The sequence below is a fragment of the Mus musculus genome, chromosome 9 (genome assembly GCF_000001635.26).
Source record: "Mus musculus strain C57BL/6J chromosome 9, GRCm38.p6 C57BL/6J".
NCBI classification, from domain to species: Eukaryota; Metazoa; Chordata; class Mammalia; order Rodentia; family Muridae; genus Mus; species Mus musculus.
In genome coordinates, this window is record NC_000075.6 from 79679399 (window position 1) to 79692780 (window position 13382).

General features: G+C 39.2%; 1 protein-coding gene across 3 annotated transcripts in view; it reads right to left on the reverse strand.

The window, feature by feature from the left end:
* Col12a1 (collagen, type XII, alpha 1) overlaps positions 1-13382 on the reverse strand; it is a 122155-nt gene that overhangs the window by 80412 nt on the left and 28361 nt on the right. For 2 of the 3 annotated variants that reach the window (NM_001290308.1, XM_006510797.4), the window contains exons 13-17: positions 12762-13034; positions 4796-5068; positions 2624-2890; positions 1991-2183; positions 895-1016 (exon numbers count right to left, since the gene is read on the reverse strand). The exons of the other annotated variant lie outside the window; for it this stretch is intronic. In NM_001290308.1, coding sequence (NP_001277237.1) covers positions 895-1016; positions 1991-2183; positions 2624-2890; positions 4796-5068; positions 12762-13034 — 1128 coding nt within the window. The remainder of the gene's footprint in view (positions 1-894; positions 1017-1990; positions 2184-2623; positions 2891-4795; positions 5069-12761; positions 13035-13382) is intronic. 3 annotated transcript variants of the gene reach the window in all.

The window sequence follows — 13382 nt, forward strand, 5'->3', positions numbered from 1 at the left end:
AGAGAAAATAATCCCAATATCCTCAGTGACAAGCTACAAAATAAAAATATAAGCCGGTTAATATCATCATAAGAGAAACAATGAAACAATGCAAAATATCAAATTTTGACACTTTCTTTTATCCACCTTTAATTGTAAACGTTCTTTTTTTTAGAAGCTTGCAGCCTATAAACTTTCTCATTTACTGCAATGTTATCAGATCATATTTGCATCACTTTTAAAGTGAACAAAAATTAAGCAATGTTCATCACACTGCTAATTACAGAAGTACCATCTGTGCATAGCCTTTCTCACAATGGAAGATGCTGTGTACTGTTCTAGAACCTACATCTTTACAGCCTACTCTGATTATGCTAAGACCTACTGGGTTTAATAAGCACTTTTTCTTAAAGTTTAGAAGGAAACTCTATCTCCTACTCTCACCTTTAATTCTATTAAATGCTGGCTCGCCTACATCAAAGCTGTAATTATGGCAAATACAAAACCTCTAAAGGGCTGTGCTACTATCATGCTTGTAAGTCATGCTTGCCCGATTCTTTATGTATAGAGCCTTCTTTCTCCATCCAAGTAAGCCCTCAAAGTAAAAAATATATAACTATCTTAATAAAAGAAAATCACATTACTAAAAAAGAAAAAATAGAAAGTTACACTTAATAAAAACTCATTTTTAAATAATCCAGTATTTAATTAATGCGAAATTGAAAAAAAAGAAAAGCGAAAAAAGTAGGCTCAACTGGATATTTGAAGCAGTTTCTACAAATATAAAAGAGTTTGTCATTATTTAAATAAATTGTAGTGAAAGTTATAATTTTCATTGCTTAATAGCCTCACACTTCACTTGCCCGATAGTTTCATAATACTATTTTCTCATGGAAATATAACTCAGTTTCTTACCAGAAGATAGAAATGGTGTCACAGTTGTGTCAGAAAGAGTTGTCATTTCTTGCCCAACGAGTGGTAAACTTTCTCCTCCATCAAACATCCCAAAAACATTGACTCTATAGGTGGTGCCTGCCCTGAAATAGTGATATGCAGAGTGGGTAGGGACTATGGTCTCAAAGGAACAGCTTCCATCTTGTTAAAGATAACTTATCTTCACTAACAAACTTTCACCCATAGGAATGAATAATGTTCAGTATTGTGAAAGAAGAAAGATAGTTGCCATCACATTCCAGCTTGCTGGTAAGGAATCACAGGAAACTAGCCACCCAGCATTCCAGGGAGCTCTGGGGATTTACAGCACTGTCTCAGGACTGGTCAGAGAGACAGCATTTCCCCCATGCCGCTCAGTGTTGGGAAAAATTAGCTGCCCTGCTTAGGCTGCTCCTGAGATGCCGGCTTTAGAATGATTGAAATGTTCTGTGTCTGCCCAATGACCTAAGACACTCAGCACTGGGCAATGTCAAACAGTGACCTTCCAAATTTCATCCTACCTACTCAAGTTACAATGAACAGCAAGCATTATACAGGTTCCAACACTATTGAATGAATACTTGAGCAAGCAAAGTTTCCAAGAGGAATGTACAGTAACCCATTGGTATCTCTGGATGAATGTGGAGTGCTGTTCAAGTTCACACTCCTTTGTTTTCCATCTCACTGTCTAAAACTAGACCTCTAATCAACTCAAAGCTCTTCTGCCAGCTGGCCACAAGCACAGACTCTGGCCTTTGAGCTCCAGTGTGCTTCCCTGCAGGGACATCCACCCTGGCGGGGGCAGGGGAGTGTCTCAGAATGAGTCACTTGGCCACACATTTTCACATGACTGCAACTGTAATGAAACTATGTGATACGGACATGTCAAAACCCAGGTATTCTTTTTAAAAGTCATCCCTGATCACTTAGTAACAAAAGTTATCTAAACAATACAAGCTGTTTGTCAGACTTAATTCTTTTCTGTTTTCTGCAAACACGTGAGGTTGTTCTTTGTATAAAGCCTATTTAAATTTACCTAAGTGATACAGTCCTTAGCACAAATACAGTTCATTCCTACCTAAGCTCCTCCAAGACAACTGTGTTGTCATATGGTCCAAGGACCAACTCCCCAAGTCTTCTGTCATCGCCTGTAGGGTGGAATGTGACTTTGTAACCTTTCACTTCCCCAGGGGCAGGCTCCCAAGTCACTCTGAAACTTGACATGGTTGGGTCAGAAGTTTTGAGGTTTCTCGGCGATTTAAATCGAGACGCTGTAAAAATAAAAGATTTTAAGAACAATACTATGGATAAGATAGGCTTAGGTGTTTTGGATTCACTCCCACAAGAAAAAATGTGTATGTATAAGAAGGGTCAAGTCTACTACTAGCATAAAATGTCAGGCTCAATAAAAGCCCTGGGAAATTGAGTTCTGCAAGAGCAGCACACACAATTGGCACAATTCAAGTGAGTTTTGCATTGATACATTAGCAGAAAGATCAGTTCACAAGGAACTAGATTTGCAAAACAAGTAATAAACTAATTAGACACCCCATCTAATAAATATAATTTAGTTTATTACAATTATAAATATTTGCCTATAGTGTTCTAGAGCTTAAATCCAAGGACCCATTCCTGTTGGCTAAATACTCTATAACTCAGACACAGCCCCCCAGCCCCAGATTCAATTAAAATATTTATCATTGTTTTATACCTGTTGTTCCTGAGCCTTGCCTGAGCTTTCCTTCTCCTGTCTTGTACATTGGGAGAACTGTGATGTCATATGTGGTCTGGGGTTGAAGTCTCTTTAGCACTGTTGAAGTGACCGTGGGTGGCACCTTAGCAACCATCTGCCTCCCACCCCCTTGAGGGCGATACACAACACGGTAGTTGACGACTTTCCCCGGTGCTGCTTTCCAGGTAACTCTCATCGTGTGTTCTGTTTCTTCATCCACTCTTAAGATTTTGGAATCTTGAGATACTGTGAAATAAAAAATAATAACAATAAATAATAGTGATGATGATAATAATAATAATAATGTACAGCATGTTAAAGGAAAACATTTTTGTCTGCCTCTCCCTTCGTGTAGGAAGGAACTCTAGATTCTAAGTGTGGACACAGATGTCTTGCTTAATGTTGCAGTCGTGGTGTCATGATGGCATGTGAGCCTAAGCTCAGCGTGGCCTCAGTAGAATGCTCTCGCTTTATCCAGTTAATACAGAAAAATAAAAGTTCATATTGCAGGGATTTCCTATCTGCATTCTAGAGATTTGGGGAAAAAAAGAAAAGTCAATCTCCAAAGATGTGGTCTTAAATTTTTTGTTATGTTTTATCTGTAAAGAATTCCTCTGGTCATAATGCCACAAGGAATGCTAAAGTTCAAAAGTACAGAGTTAGAAATTTTATTCAGGCCTTTTCAGAAGCTGCAGTCTGTAAATGTCTGGCCAGGGTCAGTACAATTGACACAAACCCTCTCATTGCTGTGTGTATAAGACAATGAACACAAAATAGGCAATTCTGACACATTAAAACATCTCAAAAGCTAGCAGATGAAAGCACACACATCAAGTATTTTAGAAAGTGCTGTAGATTAATACCTATCTAACACATAGCTTACATCATTATTAAGCTAGCTCTTTCATTAATATTTCATATTATGAATAACCCTCAAAAATAGATCACCAAATATCTTCAAACAACCTATATCCCCTTTCTTACAATGGCTTTACTTGCCAGATCATTCAATTCAATGCAAGACTCTTAAGACTCAACGACTCCTAAGCACTTTTAGAAGGCACTAAAGCTGAAGAAAACAAAATCTTGTCTTTCTTAATTTTCAAAGATAATTTTTATGTTCAGATGGATAAGAATCATAATGAAACAGCTTCAAAATGGGGTTGCCATCCCACAGTCACATCTCTGACCCAAAACTGTTCCTGTCTGAAAGAATTACAAGAATGGAAATGGAAAAGAAGGCCCAGTGACAGGCCCAAAGTGGGATCCGGCTCAAGGAGAGGCCCCAAGGCCTGACACTATTACTGAGGCTATGGAGAGCTCACAAAAAGGAATCTATCATGACTGCCCTCTTGAAGACGCCAACAAACATCTGAAAGTCAGATGCAGTTATTTGTACCCAAACAATGGACAGAAGTAGCTGACCCCTGTTGTTGAATTAAGGAAGGCTGAAAGAAGCTAAGGAGGAGGGTGAACCCTGTAAGAGTACCAGCAGTCTCAACTAACCAGACCTGGTGATACATGTACTCAGGAGGCAGAGGCAAGCAGAATCCTAGCTAGCCCTTGCTGGCTATATATATATATAATATAAAATAAACAATAGTGATCAAAAAGCACAGATATGCACCAGGTATCCTTCTTTGCCTGCATAAACACACAGCTTTCCCCAACAAAGAAGTACACTTCTTGACATTGCTGAACGTATGCACTGTCATACGTGTTTAATTGTTGTGCTCTTTACTATCATTTCCTTTCACCCCTGTGGCACTGTAAGAGTAGAAATGGATTGTCCATATTCTACAGATTAGGAAACCGACTCTTGGAGAAAAGCAAAGGCTCTTGAACAAGATTATATACAACCAGAAATGCTCCTAAATTCTACTTGTCTACATGGAAGCTGTCTTTTCACTAGTTGAGTGTCCTATTTAGCTGATCTTTTCACAGAAAAATAAAATGAAAAAAAAATACATATAGCTGGAAAGAATTCAAAATTGTCCAAGTGATATCATTTTTCAAATCCAAATCTAATTTGAACGTCAGTTACTACCAAGTGAAGAAAACAACCTCAGTGGTTAAACTGCGTGTCACTTGAGCTGACTAGCCATTAGGTAGCACCAACATGCATCCCAACACACCTGGGATGTTACCTACATTCAGTTGTGGCATCTCCGGTCACGGGCTCTCCTTCTCCACTGCTGTAAGTTGCGAAAACTGAAATTTTGTACTTGGTCTCTGGCTGCAGGTTCTCTATCATAGTATGAATTGCATCTCCAGGAAGAGTTGTCTCTCCAGCCTCAATGTCGTCGTAAAGCGATTTCCATGAGACCCTGTACCCTCGAACCATCCCTGGGGCAGATGTCCAATAGGCTCCGATTGATGTGTCTGTGATGTCTTTGGTAACTAGGTTCTGAGGTGAGCCACGTTCTGGAATGGAGAGTAAAAGAGTAGCATTTTTTAACTGTCAGCTGGATAATTAAGTATTCATTCATCTCGGTAGACATCCTAACATACTGGACTCAAAGTCAACCTATCTAAAGCTAACCATTCTTTCTGAGCTTTGGGGCTGTTTTCAGTCAATGGGACAAACTGGTGGAAGAACACTCCGGGGTGATCGATTCCTAACTATCAGCCTTGCCCAGGTCCTCATTTTCAGTGCAGAGTCCTCTAGGCCAGGGCTCACATCTTAATTTGAAAAAAATGCATATTTTAACATTCTTTCCAAAGAGAAAAATATGTCTAAATGTCAATATTTTATCGCACTTCAGTGTGATTTAGGACATAGCCCACTGTTCACAAAGGTCTTAAAGTTCTTACCAGGTTTTATTTCCTTTCTGTTTAGTCTTAATCGTCTCAGTTTTGTTATATGAATTATAGTAAATACAATTGTACACCACTTGCAAACCTAAACTCCCACAAATGTTTTCTGTTGAGACTTTTACTTGCATATTCAATTCAAAAGAGTAAAAATACAAACTTTCAACATAGCTTAACTCCAATGAAACTAAAAATCACCAATACTTTGGAAAACTTAAAAGTGATTTGTCATTGAAATAGAGTACACCACTTATTATATCTTATCAAAACTGTCTACATATATATACATACTATTATATATACTAATGTACATTATACATATACTATTAAATAAAAATGTAGAAATCTCAACTTGATAATAGGCGCAGATGATTTCTAATAAAATCCCCACTTACCATTTTTTAAATGTAATATAAATATACTGGTCACTTTATATTGGCTGCTTTTACTAGAGTTTATGATACACCGTGACATAAATATAGAACTATCCACCTCCTGAGTATGTATTATGCTAGCAATTGTTTTACATTGATGTAAATGATAGCGTGCATACTAGATTTTTGAAATCTGTCATTTTCTCAACTCAGAGTGAAAATTAACATTTTAGAACTACTTATAAACAATTAAGCATCAGCCAAAAGTAAAGATAATGACTAACAACAACAAAGTTGGTGCACACACTCCTCATACATGCTATACGTTAGAGGGAAAGATAAATAGAGAAGCTGGAATGCACACCAGACCCTAATGGGAACCTCGTATTCCATTATAAATAACTTTGAAAGCAAACAGGACTTCTCCTCTCTAGAAGGAAATTATCTGCATGTTTCACTGGACCCAAAAGCACTTATTTCCAAGAACATAGTGACTTATTTTCCTTTATAGGGGAAGTGTTTGCTGCTTGCATGGGAATAACCCTATATTTTCTTTACTTGCAAAATATGAAAGTGCATCTTCAAATCACTAGCTTCTTGGCTTGGTTTGGTTGTTCGTTGTTTTCTACTTGTTTTGGTGACTGATTTCCCACAACCCCATTAAGTTTCAAGTCTGCAATGCACTCTTCCTTTGCCTACCATAGATCATTTTTCCACATGTGCCTTTGCTTCTGAATCTCTTAGCCTGCAGTCAGAAGGGCTACCGGAAAATGAGCTCACTTGATAGTCACTTTGTACTTCAATAAGCCAGTTAATGTATTAATGATATCCCCCAAACATACAAAAATAGCTTAAAATATGGGAATTTTCTTCCAAATTAATACCACAGTAATCACCAACTTCTACTTTCCCTAAGGGCTATGTTTTTTAGTCTATTTTTCTCCCCCACTTTCTACAGCACTGAACTTGTAGCATTGTTTGTTTCCATGACAACAGGCATCAATCTCCTAAACACACGCAAGTGATTTCACTATGAGAAAAATAACAGGAAGAGAATTGTGGTTGAGACAAAAATATATTCACAGAGATGTTTCTGTGCTTAGAACAAAAAGATTTCAGTTCACTAGACATGTCTTCCCATGGGCTTAACCAACTATTTTAACACTCAAAAGACCAGTAAAGCTAGAACAAAATGCTAGCAAAATCACAGTAAAGATCTTTCAAGTGCATTAATGACATGAGATTAATTTGGAAAAAAAAAACTCTTTAAGATACAAATGAAATAGCAACTAAAAAGTGTTTTCATTCTCACTGAAAGCACACCAGCAATGACTGAAATGGCCTCAGAGAAGATTTCGAGTCACAAGAAACAGGCCTTTAGATCAGAGTTTCTGACTGAGGTATATGAATATTATCTGCAGACATACATTCCACACTAAAGACGAAGGTCAGACCCCATAGAGTAAAAGCACCTCAATTCAGAAGCCAAGACTGAAAAGACAAATGCTTCTTCTTTTTTTTTTTAAGGTTTTTCGAGACAGTGTTTCTCTGTGTAGCCCTGGCTTGTCCTGGAACTCTATAGACCAGGCTGGCCTCGAACTCAGAAATCCACCTGCCTCTGCCTCCCAGGTGCTGGGATTAAAGGTGTGTGCTGGTTTCTTCTATCAGTCAGGAGGATGAGTACTCCTCGAAGTTAAGTTTGTTCTCTTTTCGGGCAGACTGACTGCTGCTTTGTCTACAAAGTAGGAAGCCATGTACTCTAATGAAATACAAGGTACTTTGTAACACATGGATTTTTGAGAAAAAGATAATCCAAGATGAGAACGTTTTATCAGACCTACAATCTACAAAGTTGTTTGTTTGTTTGTTTTTAACAATCATCAGATTACCAAAAATTGAAGAAACGATTTAGGAAACTGTAGTGAAACAGGCAGGATACTGGCTGGCATGCGGCTAGTGGTGAAGTTAAGTGTGCAGCCAGCTGAGTGTGTCACCAGCCAGCTATGTCACTTCCTAGTGCCTTAGCAATAAAACATGGTGTACATAGAAATGTACCTTTGAGAGGCAAAGCTCATCTCTGCTCAAGTCAGAAGATATGAGACTGTGTCTAAATACTAAGAGTCCCTAAAGCCCTTTTAAATCTGTCCTGCGACTCATTCCTCTATGTCGCTTTACTCTTATCTCTTTCCTCCACACATGCCCGACTCTCCTTCTGTTACCCTCTCAATCCTCCCCAGGTTCTTGCTGCTGCTACTCCTGCTGCTGCTGCTGCTGCTGCTGCTGCTGATAATGATGATGCTATGGAGCTGTTTGTTCAGAAGACACATGTGGCCAGAGGGGCAGTGAACTTTCACTCCAGCTTTTGTCTAGAATAACAGCTCCTGGAAAATGAGAAATTTGTGATAAGCCAAACTGGTCAAATTATGGGTCATGATGTGGATGTCTGAGACTGTGTGGTGATCTTTCTATCGTATGGTTATAGCATCATGCACATCAAATCAAGACTGACCCTCGGAGCGCTGGGTAGTTGATTTAGCTTATCATCACACGCTTTCCATGTCATGAAATGTGGTTCAGGATGCCTCCCTCCCTTCTCTCTGCCCTATCACGTCCCAGAAGAAAATGGCTCTCAACATATTTGCTTTTAAACACTCAGTGACACTCTTATGGAATTTAGTCAATCTAAATCTAAAGTGTCATCTAGGGAGGCTCTTGCTTGTTTAATATACTTCTACTTTCTGCCTCAATTATCAGTAACTACCAGAAAATAGTTTGGGTAGACTAGGCTTGAGCCAGGTGTCCACTTTTAGAATACGGAAGAGGAGAGAGAGGAGAAAAGGTAAGCAGGAAGTCAGAGTCTGCTCTCCAGACACAGTACCGGGGCAGTGAGCAGATCCCAACAGGCTTCTGGGAGCTCCTCAAGTGTTTGAGTCATGATCCTGAGGCTTGCGCATGGTTTTTCCTAAGTGAATGTCTCTCAATAATGCTTAAATCTCATAGCTCACTTTCTCCTGCTCTGAACTACATGTTCTATATTCCATTTATCTCTGGAATAGACTCTACTGCATTTGTTTCAATGTATCTTCCTAGTGTCATCACTTCTCTTCCTCCGATTCCATCTCAGTAGTGTGCCTGTACATTCTTCCTAGGGCCAGTGTAAGTACAAGGAATAGGAGTGTGTTCTTTCATGGAGTTAAAGGTAGAAGGCTCAATCGGCATTTGAAATCTTGTTATTCAGCCAAATGGCTGGAGAATAAGTGACCTTAGTGAACATTGCAGAAGAGAGGTGGAAAGAGTGCAAGTGGGGAGGATGGGGAAGGCTGTGGAACGCCATCTTTTGGACATGATATGGACGTTGCAGTCATGAGCTAGCAGCAGCTATGGCTACCTGCATAGCGTGGACAAAGTCAAACCAGTTGATATTTCAACACAGAAAGGGGAGGGGTCCATGAGGCCCCACCCCTAGCTAAGGAGCCATTGGTCGTTATTGACAACTGGGGGAGGTGGATTCTTGTTTCCTAGGCGTTGGTAGATTGTCTATGCTCAGGCTGATAGTCTATGCATTCTAGTGGCACTGAGTGGACTCCAGGAGGTTATACTTTGTAATGAAGACATGAAGGTAGGAGGAGGGTGTACTCAGCGTGGGAGGCAAAATGTTCACAGTCAGTGGGAGGAGAGTTAGGTATAGATTAATTAAGATACATTGTATACATGTATGAAATTGTTTTAAAAAAACAAGAATATTCTTAAAAACAATTTTGATGTCCTTCATTTCTGTTCTGACTAAATCATGTATACACACACGTGTGTGTGTTTGTTCGTGTGTGCATGTGTGTGTCATGTCTGCTTGCATCGTCTCATTGCTGATGCTGTGAAAGTTAGCACACAGGTGTATTTCTCATGATCTGAACATCCACAAAGAGTTGAATTATACAATTTTTTCCACATGCTACGCCAAAGAACTAATGTCTCATTTAAGTAACTTTCCTATGTTTCCTTAGTGCTTTTCCATTCACCTTCCGAAAAGGAAATGAGCATCCAATTCAAACATAATTAAAATATAAATTAGCCGACGATGATAACTGAAGAATGAATCACCCAGTACTGAAGCTGTGTTTCATCTTATAGACTGCTCCAGCCAGCCTTCACTGGACGTCACACAGCACTTTCAGAAATAGACGTCCAATTGAAAATGTAATGTAAATGCTCCTCTAAATCAACGTGTCTTTTCCGTTAGCGCTCAGCTCAGAAGTCATCCAACTTTCCACAGCAGGCTGCAGAAGACCTGCTCCTGGATAACACGTGTGTGGAAACAGAACCAGAATCACCACTCCAGAGGACAAAGTTCACTGTCGGCAACTCAATTCAGCTACTTAAAAGCAGAAGCAGTTTGTCAATACCTAACAACTACATTGAAGTTCAGTTTTAAAACTGCCCAAGTAGACATCTCTCTTCCTTATTTATTGCCTCTCCAAGTCTGACTTAGCTTTATTCCTCTGGCAAGCAGTTGAGCCACAGAAAAGAACCTGGATTGGCATTCCATGATCATGGTAAAATTCCCTGGCGATGTCAGGCTGCTTATACCCCACAACGTATGATTTTTTTAAATTATGAGATAGCAGTAAATCTAAGAAAACAGAGAGGCCTTGTTTAGTCCACCTTGGAGAAGCTCATGTTACTGTGCAGAAGGCAGAATCCTCACACTGTGCAGAAAACCTCACTGTAACAAAATGTCAGCTGAGTCAACTCCGTTTGATCTATAGGAAGCCATTCACGGGTCAGTCACCAGCAGGTTGCTACAGCAACGGAAACAAAGGGAATCCTGAAAAGGCATGGTTTCCATAGCCAGAAAATACTCAAAATTCAAAAACAGAAATGTATGATTCCCAAGCTGATGTTTTCATTCATTTGTGGTGAATCTCTGAATCAAAGATAAGCACTATTCATTTAGATTTATCAAAGTAGGTTCCCTACACTCTCAAGTCCCAGCAGTGACCAGGAAGGTTTCTATCCAGACTTAAAGTACATTTGCATGCATGCACAGCAGCGTTTTAGTAATTGCATAAAGCCTATCTACTCCAATGACAACAACGGGGGCTGGGGACAATATAAATCAAACTTAATGGCTTCTGCTCAGATTCCTCTGAAGTTTGGATCTGAAATAGTAATAAACTCTGCCTTTGTGATTCTATCACACAACAGTCCTAAGCCAACCATGAACCGCCCTAGTGCCAACGCTAATAAATCTCTCTTCCAGAGACACGGGAATTTTCAGATCATCGGCTGCATTTCAAAAGGAAAAAAGTCCTAGGAAGCAAATTCAGGCTAGAGACAGTTGCAGACCATGCGACCTATTCTAGAAAAGGAAAGACAGAACTTTCATCCTTTGACTTGGAAACCACGTGTTCTCAAGGTAATCCGCAAATTTTTCAACCTACAGAAGCGCTGCTGGTTGACTCCAGGCCCTGGATAGAAGATGCATTCCTTCAAGGGCTGCACTTACCACCGCCTCTCCCAGGAGAAAACCAGATTAGAAAACCAGCAGCCCTCAGAAGCATTTGCCTGGCTCTGCTCCGGGCTTTCCACTCCCCACATTTGCCATCATATCCTATTCCTGTATATGGTATGTGAATTTGGCTAAGTTGATATAATAAAATGAAATGGAATAAGCAGGGGCAAAAAAAATCTATTCTTTTAATTTAGCCACAGCTCCACTTCCACAGATTCATCAAGCTTACCACACATAATGCAATGGGATAAATACGTTCATAAAAGCAGGACAGCGCTTTTGTAATCTACAGGATAGGCCAAGGCCTCTAATATAAAGAAGTCTTTGATCAACACAATTTAGTTTCACGTCACTATATTTTTAAGTTAGTTCACTAACTATTTTGCTTTCTCCCTTCTTCTCAAGAAATAAGAAACTGCCTTTTTCTTCTTCTTCTTCTTCTTCTTCTTCTTCTTGTGCAACTTCCTCAGAAACAACTTCTGGTCAAATAGATGTAAATGTTTGTGTGCTGGCACTCATACATGATGGTAATCTGGAAATTGCCCTATGCCACTTGTAAAAAGTCAGAAACTTAGGAACAACTACACTACCCATTTGACCTAAAAAAAAAAAAAAAAAAAAAAAAAAAAAAATCACAAGCCAAAAAGAATGTTTTAAAAGTGCATGTGAGATTTTTAGGACATTATTCTTGGTGAAAAATAATTTTTAAAATTCAGAAGGATGGGTGATGACACACCATTTCCTAGACTGGATTCAGCTATTGTAAACACCAACTGGCATTACCTGCACTAGTCCCACACGAGACTGGCCCCATCAACATCACTCAGGGAAGGGAGAAAGCCTCCGAACAGGCGTTGTCGCTGATGGTTACAGCATCTACAATTCTTCTCCAAGCTCCTTGATCCAACTAATGTTGGGTACTTTGCCCAACTCCACTGGATTTTTTTTTGCACTCATGATATACTTCAGATTAACTCTCTCACCATCATTTCACATAAGCAATGTAAAAATATGATTAAAATAATATAAACATAAGAGCCTATGGTTTAGTCTCACATTCCTTGAGCAGTTATGAATGTTTTATGAAAAAGATGACTAGAGTCAGAGAGTGGCCCCCATGTGGACCTGGAGAGTAGAGCCATGTGACCTTGAGACCTCTGAAGGCTCCTCAAGTTTACATGTTCCCCAAGATCCACTCCCTTGAATGTTTCCCACTTTATTCATTTCAGAATCCCATGGTCTTACCCCAGTTGCTTGTGCTATATTGCAATACAACAGGCTGATTTATAGCATTAATTTTTAATACATGTTCCTTTTAAGAAAAAAAAGCAGACCATATAGTCCAGATTTCATTCTCTAAAAACACTTCCAGCTTCTTCATGCAAAATCACACACAGCCAGAACTTGAGATATTAATTACCTTCAAGAGTTGATCCTTTTCCAGAAAGGGCTTCGCCAGCCCCAGACGCATACAGTGCTGTCACAGATAAGTCATACTGTGTCCCTTCCTTCAATTTCCTCAACATGGTAGTGGTTGTATCTCCTCTCACAGTGACCTCCTGAGTTTCACCTCCTGCTGCTGGGGTGTATGTGACAAGATATTGCTTCACCTTTCCTGGTGCCCTACTCCAAGACAACTTCAGCGTTGATGTCGTAGCATCAGAAACTCTTAGGTCTCTTGGATTCCCTCTAACTTTATTTTTACAAAAAAAAGAAAAAGAAAAAGAATAGAAAATACTGTGTCAAAGGACATTATTTAGTAAACATGACTTGAAAAATACTCATTTTTTCATATGTGTGTCATATCAAATTTGCATCCTATGTAATGATTCTATGGCAATATAAACCACTGCCTAGCTAAATATTTAAGCATTGCTGAATAGGATCCTAAATGATAGTGAATAATGAAAAACATGTAATTGCTTTTCTGAGTTTACACAAATCAAAATCTTCCATAGAAGTCAGACATAATAGCAATATCCTGCAATCACCACAGTAAGAAGGGTAAGATAGACAAATATAAGTTTGAGGATAGCCTGGG